Consider the following 18,328-nt stretch of genomic DNA (forward strand, 5'->3'; position numbering starts at 1 on the left):
CATGAGAGTGGAAAGGAAAGATAGAGATTTTTTTCTGTTGTTAACTGATCCAAATATCATCCTGATATTTGTCAGGATGACTTACATCATCCTGATATGTCAGACAAATAATGGTCCATCCAATCTTTTATTCCTTTGAGAGTGGCATTAGTGGATGTTTTTAGGAGAGTACAGTGGTATATCATCTTCAGTGGAATATTCAACAACCAAGAGCCCATGGCATTACCCAGTCAGAATGGATGCCAACCATATTTGTACCAGAGATTAACTAGTTAATGGTTGGATCCTGGGAAGATCTAGGAATTTCTGATGAAGGGATCTGGACAGTAGGGCAGAGGTCACTAAGAGAGCTCAGGGTAGCAGCTGCTTATCAACCATTACAGATGCATTTCAATAGTTCAGTTTATATCACTAGCTATGGATGTATTACTGATGAAGTAGAGATTGCTGTGCCTATACCAGTAACTTTCCTGAAATCACTCATTTTGAACTGATAGCACATGGATATATCTAAAGACTTCTCAGACTTGTGGATATTTTTGACATAAACAAACTCTTTCATAATAAATTTCATAATTTATCATCTACTGAATATAAGAATTCTCCCTGGTAATCTGTTCTAGAAACTACCCTTCAAGCTTCAAATTGATGTGCATCAGTTTTAAACTTTTATCTTAATATTCTGAATATAGTGCTTAGGTCTGTATCCCCTTAGCCATTACCATCAAGGTTTTTCTCATATTCCCTGTTTTGTCAATATGTGACATGACCTTATTTATAAACGGAAATTCAGAAACTTTTTCTCTCCTAGTTCTGGAGTGCAGAAGTCTAAACCAGATGTCTGCAGGGCCATGCTCCCTCCAAAACTCTGGGAAGATCCTTCTTGCCTCTTGTTAGCTTCCAGTTGGTTGTTGGTTGCTCAGTTGCTCAGTCACATCTGACTCCTTGAGGCCCTATGGACAGTAGCCGGCCAGTCTTCTCTGTTCATAGAATTTTCCCAGCAAGAATACTGGAGTGAGTTGCCGTTTCCTCCTCCAGGGGATCTTCCCCACTCAGGAATCGAACCCACATCTCTTGTGTCTCTGGCATTGGCAGGTGGTTTCTTTACCACTAAGGTCACCTGGGAAGCCCCTTATTTACATAGGCATAATGTATATCTCCCTACCCATGTCTCACCCTCACATCCCGTTCTGGGGATGAGGTACAGAGAGAAAACCCTGGAACCAGCCTTCCTGTCTGACTTTCAGAAAAGATTGGTAAAGCTGAAGGCAGGAAGCAAAGAGTAAGAGAAGAGAAACATTATGTCCAAGTCTGGGGTCAGTTTTCTATGGGAATTTGAAATCTGCCATCTAGTTCTACTTTTCAGTGTATTTTAGAGTATGCAAATAATTTGGATTTTATTCATCAGAACTCTAATTTTATTTTAACTAAAATTGACTATTTATACAAGGAATCAGTGAACTATGGCCCATGGACAAAAACTGACCTGCTACTTGCTCTTGTAAATAAAATGCTATTGGAACATAGTCATGGTCATTTGTTGAATATACTGTCTATTGTATACTGCCAAGTCGTGACAGCTTTGATGCCACGATTCCAGAGCTGAATAGTTGCTACACAGACTGTATGGCCTGCAAAGCCTAAAATACTCACCACCCGGACTTCTCCTGAAAAAGTTTGCAGAAATCTGACCTATATGGTTCAACATGCTGAGCTTTGGAAAGCTATTAATTAGCAAGAGAATACATAGATTAAGTAGTATATTCAAGGTTTGATTATAATCTAACAATACTTAAATATCAAAATGTATGAATCTGTATGAGAATTGAACTTGAAGGGAATGTTGCCATTGTTTAAATCATTTGCAGTCTCCTCTTTTGTGATTATCTTTGGAATCATTCAATGGACCGTACCAGAAAATTTGTTACATCATCTCTAACCATCCCCTTTACATAATATCTTAGCATTAACATCCTTATCTTAATAAACCATATTAAAATTTTAAAATGCATCACTCCTTTTCAATTGCTTATTTCAGTTGTGCTTATTAATAGCCGATTTTTAAAAGTATCTGCTTCCTCCTCTGTTTCCTCCTCCTCATTCTCTTCCTCCTGTTTCATAACAGTGTAGGAATCTGGGAACGTGTTCTTGATGAGCAAAGGAATCAGGTAAGTGGTCAAGATGATTATAGCCTGAAAGCTGTAATTTTACACATGAATAGTACGTAATTGGTAGCATAACATCCCTGTCTCCCTAGGCTTAAAATATGGTGGGACTTTTCTATCATGACTTTCTCTGGGAGTCAATTGGAATAACTTTAGTCATTTTTAGTGAAGACTGAACATTTTTCAAAAGTACATTACCACTGTCACAGCGGAATTTATTCTTGCAGTCAATCTCCTCAATTTTGCAGAGCTTGGATGGAATGCACGGCTGAAAGGTCATGAGAGGCTCCGTACATGGTTGTCCTCCAAACTGACTGGGGCGCAGGATGGACCTAACCTTGAACTAAAAGGAAAGGAGAGAAAGGTGAATACCTCTGAGGCTGGACCTAACCTTGAACTCAAAGGAAAGGAGAGAAAGGTGAATACCTCTGAGGCTGGGTCGAAGCCAGAAAGTATCTAAGAAAACTGGGCTTCTCAGTCACAGTAGTGATTTTTCCTATAGTGGCATTTGCTAAATTACTAATGATTTTTTTCCAATTCCGTTGTTGTGTTTTCTTAAGGAAGTCAATACTTTTGGGGTCTCGTTTTTCCAACCTGTAAAACGAGGAAGTGGGACAACAAATTTCTGAAGATTTCTAACTCTGAAATCATAGGATTCTAAATTGAATCAAAATCAAATGCACAAATATTTACTGAGCATGTCCTGAGTGCAATAAATCTTCCAGGTCGTAACAGTAGCCCTTTTATTCCTCAAAGATAGTGTGAAGTGATAAATGTGAAAGGGTTGATGGGGGCGGGCTTTTGTATGAGAAAGTCACTGTGGAAACCAAAGCCGGCACAGTTTCCACACTTTGAAAGGTTTTAAATGGTCAGTAGTAAAGCCAAAAGCTGGTTCTTTGAAAGGATAAATAAAATTGACAAACCATTAGCCAGACTCATCAAGAAACAAAGGGAGAAAAATCAAATCAATAAAATTAGAAATGACAGTGGAGAGATCACAACAGACAACATAGAAATACAAAGGATCATAAGAGACTATTATCAACAATTATATGCCAATAAAATGGACAACGAGGAAGAAATGGACAAATTCTTAGAAAAGTACAACTTTCCAAAACTCGACCAGGAAGAAATAGAAAACCTTAACAGACCCATCACAAGCACGGAAATTGAAACTGTAATCAAAAATCTTCCAGCAAACAAAAGCCCAGGTCCAGACGGCTTCACAGCTGAATTCTACCAAAAATTTAGAGAAGAGCTAACACCTATCCTGCTCAAACTCTTCCAGAAAATTGCAGAGGAAGGTAAACTTCCAAACTCATTCTATGAGGCCACCATCACCCTAATACCAAAACCTGACAAAGATGCCACAAAAAAAGAAAACTACAGGCCAATATCACTGATGAACATAGATGCAAAAATCCTAAACAAAATTCTAGCAATCAGAATCCAACAACACATTAAAAAGATCATACACCATGACCAAGTGGGCTTTATCCCAGGGATGCAAGGATTCTTCAATATCCGCAAATCAATCAATGTAATACACCACATTAACAAATTGAAAAACAAAAACCATATGATTATCTCAATAGATGCAGAGAAAGCCTTTGACAAAATTCAACACCCATTTATGATAAGAACTCTCCAGAAAGCAGGAATAGAAGGAACATACCTCAACATAATAAAAGCTATATATGACAAACCCACAGCAAACATTATCCTCAATGGGGAAAAATTGAAAGCATTTCCTCTAAAGTCAGGAACAAGACAAGGGTGCCCACTTTCACCATTACTATTCAACATAGTTTTGGAAGTTTTGGCCAGAGCAATCAGAGCAGAAAAAGAAATAAAAGGAATCCAAATTGGAAAAGAAGAAGTAAAACTCTCACTATTTGCAGATGACATGATCCTCTACATAGAAAACCCTAAAGACTCCACCAGAAAATTACTAGAACTAATCAATGATTATAGTAAAGTTGCAGGATATAAAATCAACACACAGAAATCCCCCCCCCCCCCAAAAAAAAGAAGTAATACTTTACTAGACCTGGGTCAGCAATTTGGAATAAGCCTTCTCAACTAACCATAAACAAACTACATTCTATGCTATATACTTTTGAGGATCTCTTTTTTCCATAAAAAAAAAAAAAAAAAAAAAAAGAAAACTGGGCTTCTCAGTCACAGTAGTGATTTTTCCTATAGTGGCATTTGCTAAATTACTAATGATTTTTTTCCAATTCCGTTATTGTGTTTTCTTAAGGAAGTCAATACTTTTGGGGTCTCGTTTTTCCAACCTGTAAAACGAGGAAGTGGGACAACAAATTTCTGAAGATTTCTAACTCTGAAATCATAGGATTCTAAATTGAATCAAAATCAAATGCACAAATATTTACTGAGCATGTCCTGAGTGCAATAAATCTTCCAGGTCGTAACAGTAGCCCTTTTATTCCTCAAAGATAGTGTGAAGTGATAAATGTGAAAGGGTTGATGGGGGCGGGCTTTTGTATGAGAAAGTCACTGTGGAAACCAAAGCCGGCACAGTTTCCACACTTTGAAAGGTTTTAAATGGTCAGTAGTAAATCAAAGAGTCAGGGAAGGATAGAAATAGAATAGGATTCAAAAGTACTGACTTTAAAGTCAGAAAAATCCAAGTTCAATATGTAGCTTTCTATTCATTAGTGATATGTGCTTGGGTAAATTACTTAACCCCTAATGAGCTATAACTTCCTTATCTGTAAAATGGGTAGAAAAATAATGTGATGTGAAGTTTGAATAAGATGATGTGTGCAAAGGAACCTAACTGTCTCTGTGAGATAGTGGGTGCTTTCCTTGTATTGGGTCAATTCCTTTTACTTCCCTAATGTCTGAATGCTTAGCACCTACCCTGACTAGGATTCACCCGGGCCAGTGCCCTACCTGGAATGAATTTGAGGTAGGTAAATATTGCAGCTGGGAACAATAAACAAATCGAGGGACTTTCCCTTAGCAGGGGGCAGTTAAAGAAAGGGCAAGGAGTCATTTTAATTAATGTACCTCATTTCTGTCTGATTTTAAATCTTGGACTGAACTGCACATTTTTTAGCACCTGTTTTTGCTTTGTGAGCTCTCACAGGGCAGAGGCAGTGGAAATCAGAGCTGGGTGAGTGCAATACCAATCCTCAGGGTTTGGGGGGTGGCAGGCAGAACTTTTTTTTGGTATTCACATGCCAATAAAGCATGTCAAATGAATCCTGCCTCCCCCTAAAATATTTCCCTCAGTGGAAGCTGGGACAGTTTATTTCCAGAAATTAAAGTAATTCATCATTTCTATGATTGTTGAGTTTGTCAGGGAATTTGAGAATTTATGATTCTGATTTCCTGAATATACCCACGTTTCACTTACCTGTTTTTGAACACAAGGGTCGCAGTCTGACCAGGGTCCATAATCTCCCAGGCGGCAATTGATAGGGCAAGTTTGCCAGTTACACTCTCTGGACTCCTGCTTGGTACAAAGCTGGCCACAAAAGTTTTCAAAATAGTACTTATCTGTAACAATCCGTCTATAATAAGGAGGAGAAAGCTGCTTAGAATGAGTGTCTTTACTGTGGCTCCAGCCCCATAAGAAAAATATTCATTGAGCATCAATTATAGTGAATAAAAGGAAAGAGGTTTTCGTGGAAAATCAAGCAGTCCACCATATGTACAGTTTTTACCACTTAATGGAACTCAAGACTGGGTCCATAATTTGTGGGGCACAAAGCAAAATAAAAGTGGGGGGGGGGGTCACATGTTCAAAGAAGGCTAAGCACCAAAGAATTGATGCTTTCAAACTGTGGTGCTAGAGAACTCTTAAGAGTCCCTTGGACTGCAAAGAGATGAAACCAGTCAATCCTAAGGTATGTCAATCCTGAATATTCATTAGAAGGACTGAGGCTGAAAGTGAAGCTCCAATACTTTGGCCACCTAAATGTGAAGAGCCAACTCGTTGGAAAAGACCCTGATGCTGGGAAAGATTGAAGGTAGGAGGAGAAGGGGATGACAGAGGATGAGATGTTTCGATGGCATCACCTACTCAATGGACATGAGTTTGAGCAAACTCTGGGAGATAGTGAAGCACAGGGAAACCTGGCAGGCTACTGTTCATGAGGTCACAAAGAATCAGACATGACTGAGAGACTGAACAGCAACACATATTCATAAATTCTTAAGAATTTCCAAAGAGAGGAGGCAGAGCATGAAGCCAAACCACAGCCCTTCTCAGAGTGGGGTCCTGTGTGAATGCACAGGCTACACGTCTATGAAGCCTGCCGTGATGGAATTCCTGGGAGGGACTGGAAGAAAAAGAAAGAAGAAAGTTTCTGCTAATTGCTTAAAAGATGACAATGCAATGTGGTAAGTACAATGATTGAGATAGAGCCAGAGCTCTGTGGGGCTAAAGATGAAAGGAGAAAGTGACATGAGAGATACGTTTTGAAAAATCCACGTGAGTTTTCCAGGCAACGAAGGGAAGGGTGTTCAGAGGAAACAGCTTGTGCACAGATTAGCAGGGAAGGAGTATGATATGTCCATGGAGGAGTTTGTGGGATGCACCTGAGAAGAGCATAATCGAGAGGGATGAACTTTTATTATGGTACTTTATTTGGCAGGCAGTAGTGAGCTACTCCAGTACTCTTGCCTGGAAAATCCCATGGACCGAGGAGCCTAGCAGGCTGCAGTCCATGGGGTCGCTAAGAGTCGGGCACGACTGAGCGACTTAGCAGCAGCAGCAGCAGTAGTGAGCTACTAAGGGACTCTTGAGTAGGGAAGTATTACGAACAAATCTGTTCTTACATCCGGAGTAGATGGTTTATTGAGGCCATCAGGTGGTGATTTTAATGAGACTCACACTACATATGTAAAAATAGTTTTCTAAATTAGATCTCTAAAAAGTTCCATAACAGTTAAAAACACATTAAGTATATGCCTTTTTTCTTCCAAGTCACGTGAGCGTCTTCATGGAACAGAAATATCTAACAGATTTAAAGAAACTATGGGGGAGGAATAATCTGAATTAATGAAAAGACTGAATTATTAAATGTTACCAAGTAAAACACAGTTTTCTTGCCTTCTTGTCCATGCCAACAATCGAGCTAATAGCTAGCAGTGCTGCTCAATTGAGGTCCTGTTAGACTCAGTTTAATGAGTAGAAAATTCTCTATAATTAACTCACTAACTGTAGGCAAGCAGAGTTATGTGCTGATTGAAAAAAAAAAAAAAACCCAAGTAGTGATTCTAAGTAAATTAAATAGTCAACTGAAAATATTGCACAGATTCTTAATTGAATTTCTTTAAAATGCTTCAATTTTATGGAGAGAACAAAAGTAGACTCCACTTTAACCTTACGTGGAAAAGACATCAAATTCCATCCAAATTCATGAGTTCTTTTTAAAAGTAAAAAATTTTTTGCAGATTGTACTCTGCAAAAATTATACTTGCAGATATATTTTCTTTCCCATTGCTTAGTGTGGCACTTTTTGATTTTGCTAATTCTGTCCTTGAGGTTTCCCAGGGCACATAGAAAAGCTACAAAGCCCACACCCACCTCTGTCTGGTCTGGGTTCCAGAATTGCAGGTTTTTGAGCAGCTGGACCACTGACTCCATGGGTAATGATCACAGAAACAGGCTTGGCTCTTGTCAATTAGAGCACTCAGCAGGATAAAATACAAGACGGAGTGTCTGGCCATGCCTGGAGGGCCTCCAGATCCTGAAAAGAAATGATGTAATATATATCAAACATTCATGGGGTAAAACTTAACAAATCATTCTCGGTTACAGCCTCAAATATGATCTTTGAAAACATCTTGCCTTCCTTAAGTCAACACGTATAAATTCACAACCTTATGAGTATAAATCCTATTTCTAAAGACTTTTAGGGTGGACATTCCCATAGTTCAAAATCCCAGTACTAGTTAAGTTTCTCTGAACTGTGAGTGATAGGCTACAAGACAAAGTGAAAGTGAAGTCGCTCAGTCGTGTCCGACTCTTTGCGACCCTATGGACGGTAGCCTACCAGGCTCCACGGTCCATGGGATTTTCCAGGCAAGAATACTGGAGTGGGCTGCCATTTCCTTCTCCAGGAGATCTTCCCAACCCAGGGATTGAACCCGGGTCTCCTGCATTGCAGACAGACGCTTTACCATCTGAGCCACTAGGGAAGCCCAAGTGGCTCACAAGACTAAGAGTCAGTACCAAATCCCAGTCATCTTACCACTCAACATCCAGCACATTGGCTGGGTAAAGAACAGGCATCAGTAAGTGTTCATTGAATGAAGGTATATCATAATGTACAATTAGTTAGTATGGTGTAGTTCAAACCCAGTCAGGAAAGTCAACCTTTTTTTAAGCAGTGAAACTTAAAAAAAAAAGAAATCTATGTAGAACTCCAATACAGAATAAAAATGAAGCTGCCACTGGCCAGCCAGGCTGAAGTCAGTGGGCATAAACTAGCCTCCAATTCCCTAAACCAGCCCTAAAATGTATGTAATCCAGTGTGAAAACCACCATTTATTTTGGAAATGTGATAGAGAGGATGATCCTTCAGTTCTCATGTTGTTAAACTGAGGACATTACCAGCACTGTGTAGAAGAAATTCTAAATGATGTTGCTAATTTAAATAAAGACAAAATTCTACAAAGAGGAGATCGTATCACTTAGAAGAATGAAAACAAACCCTGTAAAGGAAAAAAACCAATCAAAGTGTGTAGTAAATATTTGTATCACATTCCATTTCCAAATGGAATTTTTTATATGATCTTACACTTTTTAAGATAATTACTTATTTTGTGCAGACAGTACCCTCAAGTATTACCTAGTACTTCCTTTCAGTTTTTCATACCTTTCTGGGACTGGGGAAGGACTTTGGAACCTTTCTTTCTGAAGCTCTGTTTAGTTTCCTGGCATCTTGGTATTAATAGCTTGCTAAAGAGTTCATTGTCCCATTATCTCTACTTTTAGACTCAGAGAAGTTAGAGCTGGAAAGAGTCTTTGAAACCTTTAGGTTAAACTTCCTCATTTTAGGGTTGATGAGGCTGAGGCTTTAGCAGGTACATAAGGTTGAAGCTACATGACAAGTAAGCCCCAGACTCCACATTCTTAGATGAGATGTATCCTTTCATTCGATTTCTAGTAATACTAATCTACATGCTTGGAACTTCACCACCCAGACCACAAGAGGGTTTGCTCAGATGTGGCTAAATGCCAGAGAAAACTTGGATCAGTAGTTCCCCATGTGCTGTGCAGCCTTGAGGATCTGTGAGTTAATGGATGGAGTTAGCAAAACCATACTTGCCCCCTAATACTGCCATTTTGATTTTTGTATCTCTAACAAAACATGCACTCAATATGCCAGCAAATTTGGAAAACTCAGCAGTGGCCACAGGACTGGAAAAGGCCAATTCTCATTCCAATCTCAAAGAAGAGCAATGTCAAAGAATGTTCAAACTACAACACAATTGCACTCATGTCACATGCTAGTAAGGTAATGCTCAAAATTCTCCAAGCTAGGTGTCAACAGTTATCAGTATCAGTTCAGTTGCTCAGTCGTGTCTGACTCTTTGCAAACCCATGGACTGCAGCACGCCAGGCCTCCCTATCCATCACCAACTCCTGGAGTTTACCCAAACTCTTGTCCATTGAGTCGGTGATGCCATCCAGCCATCTCATCCTCTGTTGTCCCTTTCTCCTCCTGCCTTCAATCTTTCCCAGCATCAGGGTCTTTTCAAATGAGTCAGTTCTTTACATCAGGTGGCCAAAGTATTGGAGTTTCAGCTTCAACATCACTCCCTCCAATGAATATTCAGGACTGATTTCCTTTAGGATGGACTGGTTGGATCTCCTTGCAGGCTAAGGGACTCTCAAGAGTCTTCTCCAACACCACAGTTCAAAAGCATCCATTCTTTGGTGCTCAGCTTTCTTTATAGTCCAATTCCCACATCCATACATGACTACTGGAAAAACCATAGCTTTGACTAGATGGAACTTTCTTAGCAAAGTCATGTCTCTGCATTTTAATATGCTGTCTAGGTTGGTCATAGCTTTTCTTCCAAGGAGCAAGCATCTTTTAATTTCACAGCTGCAGTCACCATCTGCAGTGATTTTGGAGCCCCCCAAAAATAAAGTCTGTCACTGTTTCCACTGTTTTCCCATCTATTTGCTGTGAAGTGATGGGACTGGATGCCATGATCTTAGTTTTCTGAATGTTGAGCTTTAAGCCAACTTTTTCACTCTCCACTTTCACTTTCAGCAAGAGGCTTTTTAATTCTTCTTCATTTTCTGCCATAAGGGTGGTGTCATCTGCATATCTGACATTATTAATATTTCTCCTGGAAACCTTGATTCCAGCTTGTGCTTCTTCCAGCCCAGCATTTCTCGTGATGTACACTGCATATAAGTTAAATAAGCAGGATGACAATATACACCCTTGACGTACTCCTTTTCCTATTTGGAACCAGTCTGTTGTTCCATGTCCAGTTCTAACTATTGCTTCTTGACCTGCATACAGATTTTTCAAGAGGCAGGTCAGGTGATCTGGTATTCCCATCTCTTCAACTGTACATAAACCAAGAACTTCCAGATGTACAAGCTGGATTTAGAAAAGGCAGAGGAACCAGAGATCAAATAGCCAACATCCATTGTGTCATAGAAAAAGCAAGAGAATTCAAGAAAAACATATACTTCTGCTTCACTGACTATGCTAAAGCCATGGACTGTGTGGATCACAACAAACTCTGTGGAAAATTCTTAAAGATATGGGAATAACAGACCACCTTACCTGCCTCCTGAGAAACCTATCTATAGATTAAGAAGCAACAGTTAAAACTGGACATGGAACAACAAACTGGTTCCAAATAGGGAAAGGAGTAAGTCAAGGCTGTATATTGTCACCCTGTTTATTTAACTTCTATGCAGAGTACATCATGCAAAATGCCAGGCTGGATGAAGCTCAACTTGGAAGCTGGAATCAAGATTGTTGGGAGAAATATCAATAACCTCAGACAAGCAGATGATACCACTCTAATGACAGAAAATGAAGAGGAACTAAAGAGCCTCTTGATGAAGGTGAAAGAGGAGAGTAAAAGAGCTGGCTTAAAGCTCAACATTCAGAAAACTAAGATCATGGCATCTGGTCCCATTAACCTCATGGCAAATAGATGGGGGAAAAAAAGTGGAAACAGTGACAGGCTTTATTTTCTTGGGCTCCAGAGTTACTGTGGATGGTTACTGAAGCCATGAAATTAAAAGACACTTATCCTTGGAAGGAAAGCTGTGACTAACCTAGACAGTGTGTTAAAAAGCAGAGACATTACTTTGCCGACAAATGTCTACCTAGTCAAAGCTGTGGTTTTTCTAGTAGACAGGTACCAATGTGAGAGTTGTACCATAAAGAAGGCTGAGTGCTGAAGAACTGATGCTCTTGAACTGTGGTGCTGAAGAAGACTCTTGAGAATCCCTTGGACTGCAAAGAGAGCCAACCAGTCAGTCCTAAAGGAAATCAGTCCTGATGTTCATTGTCAGGACTGATGAATATTCAGCTGAAGCTGAAGCTCCAATACTTTGGCCACTTGATGAGAAGAGCTGACTCATTGAAAAAGACCCTGATGCTGGGAAAGATTGAGGGTGGGAGAAGAAGAGGGTAACAGAGGATGAAATGATTGGATGACATCACTGACTCAATGGACATAAGTTTGAGCAAACTGAGAGACACTGCAAGACAGGGAAGCCTGGCTTGCTGTGTAGTCCATGGGGTTACCAAGAGCCAGACATGACTGAGGGATTGAAAAACAGCAACAATTTCCAGGATACAGCAAAGTGATTTAGTTATATATATATTTATATATGTATATGTGTATATATATGTGTGTATATGTGTGTGTATATATATATATATGCATGTATATTTAGACACTAAGTTGTGTCTGACTCTTAAAACCCCATGTACTATAGCCTGCCAGGCTCCTCTGTTCTTGGGATTCTCCAGGCAAGAATACTGGAGTGGGATGCCATTTCCTACTCCAGGGGATCTTTCCAACCCAGGACTAGAACCTGGGTCTCCTGCATCGCAAGCAGATTCTTAACTGACTTAGCTATGAAAGAAAGAAAGATAGTGAAGTTCCTCAGTCATGTCCAACTCTTTGCGACCCCATGGACAGTGGCTTGCACCAGGCTCCTCCGTCCATGGGATTTTCTAGGCAAGAGTACTGGAGTGGGTTGCCATTTCCTCCTCCAGGGAATCTTCCCGACCCAAGGATTGAACCCAGGTCTCCCGCATTGTAGACAGACGCTTTACCATCTGAGCCACAAGGGTTAGAGATTAGCTAAGGGTTATAGACTTAGCTATGAGGGTAGCCCAAATATATATATAAATAAACTGGATGTATGGTTTCCTGTGCTATGCAGTAGGATCTTGTTTATTTCCTTTGTATATAGTAGTTTGTATCTGCTAACTCGAAACTCCTAATTTATCCCTCTCCTACCCTTTTCCCCTTTGGGTAACCATAAATTTGCTTTCTATGAGTCTGTCTTGTAAATAAGTTTACTTGTGAAAGTGAAGTCGCTCAGTCGTGTCTGACTCTTAGCGACCCCATGGACTGCAGCCCACCAGGCTCCTCCGTCCGTGGGATTTTCCAGGCAAGAGTACTGGAGTGGGGTGCCGTTGCCTTCTCCGAAGTTCACTTGTATCATATTGTATATTGCCCATATCATATGGCATTTGTCTTTCTAACTTACATCATTTAGTATGTCAGTCAGTAAACATTTTCAAATTGTCCTACAAGCTCAGAGAAAAATCCTAGAATAAAAGCAACAAAATCCACTGACATGTGGCTGAATATGTCCTTTAATTTGAAATGGAATTGACACCTATTTGAGTATTCATTGAATGAGTTATAAAGAAACAGAATTCATTATCACTGTCTGAGGAGGTAGACAGAAACTGAAGATGCTTTTCATGATTTTTATCCAAACTTTAAAAAAAAAATTATTTTTAATTGGAGGATAGTTACTTTACAGTATTGACCTGGTTTCTGCCATACATCAACATGAATCAGCCATAGGATACATGTAAGTCGCTACACCCATAGGCTGTTTCAATCATAAAAACAAGAGACTCGTTTAAAGACCACTGCACTTGCCTGCCAATTTTAGTTCTCTCAGTCATGTCTGACTCTTCGCGACCCCATGGACTGTAGTCTTTCAGGCTCTTTTGTCCACAGGGATTCTCCAGGCAAGAGTACTGGAGTGGGTTTTCATGCCCTTCTCCAGGGGATCGTCCCAACCCAGGGATGGAATTCAGGTCTCCCTCATTGCAGGCAGATTCTTTACCATCTGAGCCACTAGGGTAGCCTAATTTTAGTTCACTGGTATTTAACTCACCTTTTCTGGTTTTCTTCAGCAATACAGAACCATAGACTTTGGGATAAGAGTGTCCAGAAATTAGGCGGGGTTCAAACCAAATACATAGTATGAGTTCTATATGCTACACATCAAACCCAAGCTGAGACTGAATGATTTTCTACTGGCTTTCTACCAGCTGCCAAGGGCCCTGAGGCTTCTAAACAATATGAAATTTTCTTATTAATCACTAGACAGACCACATCCCATCCCCCACCCCCAAATTGGGACCTTCTCAAGCAGGAACCGTTTCAGCAAGGAAAGAGATCTAAACAGAGGGGGTTTTCCTGTTATTTATTTATTTGATCTTTTTCTTATTAAATTTTGAAGAGATAGATATGTTCCAGAATAATTCAGTTGTAAAGAAAATAAATTCTTATTTTGTGGGATCAGCATGTAAATGATCGGGCAAAATTGAATTACAAAAGATTACTAGTTCTCAATTCTCAGCAGACACTCTGTTTTAACTTCCAAAAGCTTGAAAAGTATAGGTGGATTTTATTCCTCTTATCATAAAACTGCAATAACAGAATCCATATAAAATATTCTAATCTCATATTTGGCTATACTATTCTGAGACAACTTGGAAAATGCTATAAATGAAGATGATAACGCCAAAGATTCTTATTTGAGGAGATGCTAATAAAATAGCTAATCAGTAGCTTTTATAACATTTTATTGTTATAAGGAAAAGTTGACTTATGTTAAAATAATTCTCATTCAAATAAAGATAATTATTTCTTTTATTTTTTTATTATCATAGCCCAGCATCTAATATCAAAGCATTCCTTATTTATCGATTTTTAACATCTTTAGACATTTTGGAGATATCTAAAATTTCATGCAGGCATTATGCCCATTACCACACAATTTTCATATAAACATGGAACAAAAAAATTTTCAGTGAGTAGAGAAACATAGTTAAGAAAAATTTTCCACTGCAGTAGCATGGTAGAAGAGCAGCAGTTCTGGAAGTTTTCTCATTGCCAACCCTCTTGAACTCTAAAAATGAGCAGTTCCATTGAACCATTGAAGATGGCTATGTGAGCATGTGGAGAATTCTATTATAGAGTGAAATCCATTTTATTCTGATCTATCACCTTACCATGTCCTTGACTCACATGAATGATTTGTTCCTAAGGCAGTTCAGCACATCTTACCTGACAGGTTCAGAAGATGTTCTAGTCTGACCCTAAGTTCAAGTTCTTCCTTTCCATCTTCTTGTAAATGTCTTGAATCTCTTATTTTTTATTTTTTCCTTCTGCCCATGCCCTAGAAGCTCAAGAAGTTGTATTTACTGCTGCTGGTGCTATCTGGGGAGCCCAGGCACATGACTAGTCTTTGGCTAAAAGGTATGTTTGCTTTACTTTTAAATGTAGTTTATCTCATAGAAAAACTTGATTCACCAAGGCAGCTCTCTGGAAGGACACTTCTGTAAGAAATATGAACCTTTTGGTTCTTTTGAGGTTTAAGCAAAATAGTTACATCTTACTTTAAAAGGAAGGTAAAAGACTGTAATCTGTTATGTATTTTCATGCATGAAAGGGCAAGTTTGTTGGAAGCATGATCTATGATTTTGAAATCTTAAAATTACAAATGAAATCATTATGTCACTTACCTTAAACAAAAATTGTGGTATCCAGTTTGTGGTATCCAGAGAACTAATCTGCAGATGGCTAAGGAAACAATAGGTACTCACAGTGAAAAGGGTTTATAGAATAATCCAAACAAATCTTTTTTCCCCTTTGCTAGCTGACACAAGGTCATGTCCCAGAGATCTAACAACACCTAGAGCGCTGTCAGAACAAACATTCCATGGGAAATCTGGACTTTGGAAATGATTACTTCAATCAGCAGTAATCCTGAAACTTTTTTTTTCCTTGTTACGTTTTTTAAAATTTATTTTTATATGGAGGAAAATTGCTTTACAATGTAGTGTTGACTTCTGTCTTATGTAAGTACACATATGTCCCCACCCTCTTGAACCTCCCTCTCACCCTCTAACTCATTCTACCCTTCCAGGTTGTCACAGAGTACTGGGTTGAGCTCCCTGTATTAAACAGCAATTTGCCACTATCTCTAGCTATCTATTTTACATATGGTAATGTGTGGAATATCACTCAGCCATAAAAAAGGAATGAATTTGAGTTACTTCTGTAGAGGTGGATTAACCTAAAGCTTGTTATACAGAGTGAAGTAAGTCAGAAAGAGAAAAACAAATATCATATATTAACACATATCTATGAAATCTAGAAAAATAGTACTGATGAACCTATTTGCAGGGCAGGAATAGAGAGACAGACATAGAGAACAAACTTGTGGACACAGTGGGGGAAAGACAGGGTGGGATGAATTGAGAGAGTAGCACTGAAACAACTCTGCAACAACCCTGTATCTCTTAAGAGTGAGATATTACACAGGGTCCTGCTTTTTCAATGATTTTCCCATTCAAGAACTATTGTAATGGGTACTGCTACTGAAGATAAAAGAAATCTCTGACTCCATTTTAAAAAACTGTCAGAATAAAGTGCTTAAAATTGCCTTCTCCTTTAGCAATGTGTCCATTTAATTAAAAAATATATAGATTTTTTCTGATTATGTAATATTTATTGAGAAAGATTTAGAAAATGTGAAAAGCATGAAGAGGAAAAGCAAAATCATTTTTCATAAACAGATAAAATTATTCATAGTTGGAGTACATACCCCATATATAATGTGCTTCAATCATATAATGTTCAGTCAGACACATGTATGTGTCTCTCCACATACACGTATGCAAAAAAAGCATATATATATATAATTTTGTGACAGTATACATTTTTAAAAAGATTTAAATGGCGCAGAATTTATCATATTCCATGATCTACAGAACCATATCATCATTGGTCTGTGCAAGATCTTTTAGTTAATTGCACTATCTTCCCCCGTGATTTTGTTTCATTTCTTTTCCAAGATTAGTTATATATTAGTCTATTTCATGTTTATCCTTACATATGGTTGTTTAGATATATGTGTTTAAACCCTAAAAACACGATGTCTCATTTTCTATGAGTATTTTTGTGATTTACACAAATGGTATTTTGCTAAAAGTTTTATTTGATTTCTTCCTTTCTTCATCCAACTTTATGCTTCTGAGCCTTATGCGGTGTATGTCTACTGGAACACACACATTCACTGTATGGACTACCTTTTATTTTCCCACTCTCTTAGCACTTCTGTTGCCTTCATCTCCCTGCAATTATAAACACAATGTACTCTTTCCTTGTGAACCTTTGAGAAAAATTCCAAGAGACTTCCAGGTTGCTCTTCAGAAAAACTATACGTGTTTAAACTCTTACTAGCAGCCTACGAAGACTTCTTCCTAGCATTTTTTGTTTGTTAAGTGTTGTTGAAGTCGCATGTCAGTGATCAACAGCGAACTTCAGCATTTCATTCTCACCTGACAGTCTGGCTTTCTATCTGTACAGATGTGTCCCATACATTCTAGATATTAGTGTCTTGTACGATATGGATTTTACAGATCTCTCAGTCTGTCACTTATCTATTAGTTTTATCTATGGTATTTTTGATTGATGAGAGACTTTTAATTTTAATGTCATCTAATTTGTCTATTTTCCTCTGATAATTTTTGCTTTGGATAGTTTTTCTTTTGTTTAAGAAATTATTTTAAGAAATCTGAAGTCATAGTCCTAAATTTTCTTCAGAATCCTATAGTTTTATATTTTAGATATCCTCCTTAGTTCTCTACAGTCACACTATGTTTTTATAAATGGTATAAGGTAAAGTAAAGTAAATGAAACAAAAACAAAAAACCTTGTAGCTAATATCATAGCTAGTGCAAAAATATTGAACTTTTTCTTCCTAAGGCCAGAAAAGAGACAAGATGTCTGTTATCACCATTTTTATTCTGTAGTGCACCAGAAATCTTATCAAGTGCAATCAGGAAAGAAAAAAAAAGTATCACATTGAAAAGAAAGTAAAGTAAATTGAATTATAGACAGAATGGTAGTGTACATAGAAAATCCAAAAGGAGTTACAGATATAGATTAGAATTAATAAATGAATTTAGTAAGGTTACTGGATACAAGTTTATTATCAAAAAAGTATTTCTATATCCAAGCAAAACCAAGCAAAATACTTAATCTGGAAAGATTTAAAATAACAGTGATCAAGTGGGTTCTTTACATCTAATGACAATTATGATTCTATGAAAGGTTCACAATATATTAATAGCTTGATATTTGCTAATATGAGTATTTGCTAAGGTGAAGTGAAACAAAATAGTGTAATAGGAAAAGAGAAAACTAGGGGAGAGAAAAAATGTGGAGATAGAAATTGCCTTACTGTCGATTCTGGTAATCACCAGCTAGGTGATTTTTAACAAATCACTTTACTTCATTGAAGCTGTTTCCTCATTTGTAAAATAAATGTTTCTCTAAAAAATTTTTTTTAAAACAGTATAAAATGTCTTTAAAATATTAATTATATCCTCAATATGGAAAGCAGCTAAAACAAATATTCTTCAGAAAAATTAAATTTTCACCAAGTGGTGGGAGTGATTACCTGAGTAGTATAAAGACTCGTAGGAGCACAGCAGAGAGCCAGTACTCCAAGATATCATGCTTTAACATGCATCTAGTAACCTACCCAAGACCGAAGCAGGTCAGACCCAGAATACAAGTCTGTCTTCTTTCTCCTATATTGTATTGAGACTCTAAAGACTGAAAATTTAAGCTAAGAAGAAAGGAAAAGT

The 18,328-nt window shown here is 38.1% G+C and overlaps 1 protein-coding gene across 2 annotated transcripts in view; it reads right to left on the minus strand.

Annotated features, from left to right (window-relative positions):
• C6 (complement C6) overlaps positions 1-15,309 on the minus strand; it is a 78,733-nt gene extending 63,424 nt beyond the window's left edge. Inside the window, exons 1-4 of one of the 2 annotated variants that reach the window (XM_086362546.1) lie at positions 15,194-15,309; positions 7,729-7,891; positions 5,551-5,707; positions 2,364-2,508 (exon numbers count right to left, since the gene is read on the minus strand). In XM_086362546.1, coding sequence (XP_086218672.1) covers positions 2,364-2,508; positions 5,551-5,707; positions 7,729-7,871 — 445 coding nt within the window. In that variant the 5' untranslated portion in view covers positions 7,872-7,891; positions 15,194-15,309. Of the gene's footprint in view, positions 1-2,363; positions 2,509-5,550; positions 5,708-7,728; positions 7,892-14,735; positions 14,837-15,193 lie in introns of those variants that run through there. The other variant, XM_086362547.1, reaches the window with a different exon arrangement.
• Positions 15,310-18,328: the final 3,019 nt, after the last annotated feature.

Source organism: Bos grunniens, chromosome 20 (assembly GCF_055505025.1).
Source record: "Bos grunniens cultivar Pamir isolate PY7600 chromosome 20, Bosgru_T2T1.0, whole genome shotgun sequence".
Classification (NCBI taxonomy): Eukaryota; Metazoa; Chordata; class Mammalia; order Artiodactyla; family Bovidae; genus Bos; species Bos grunniens.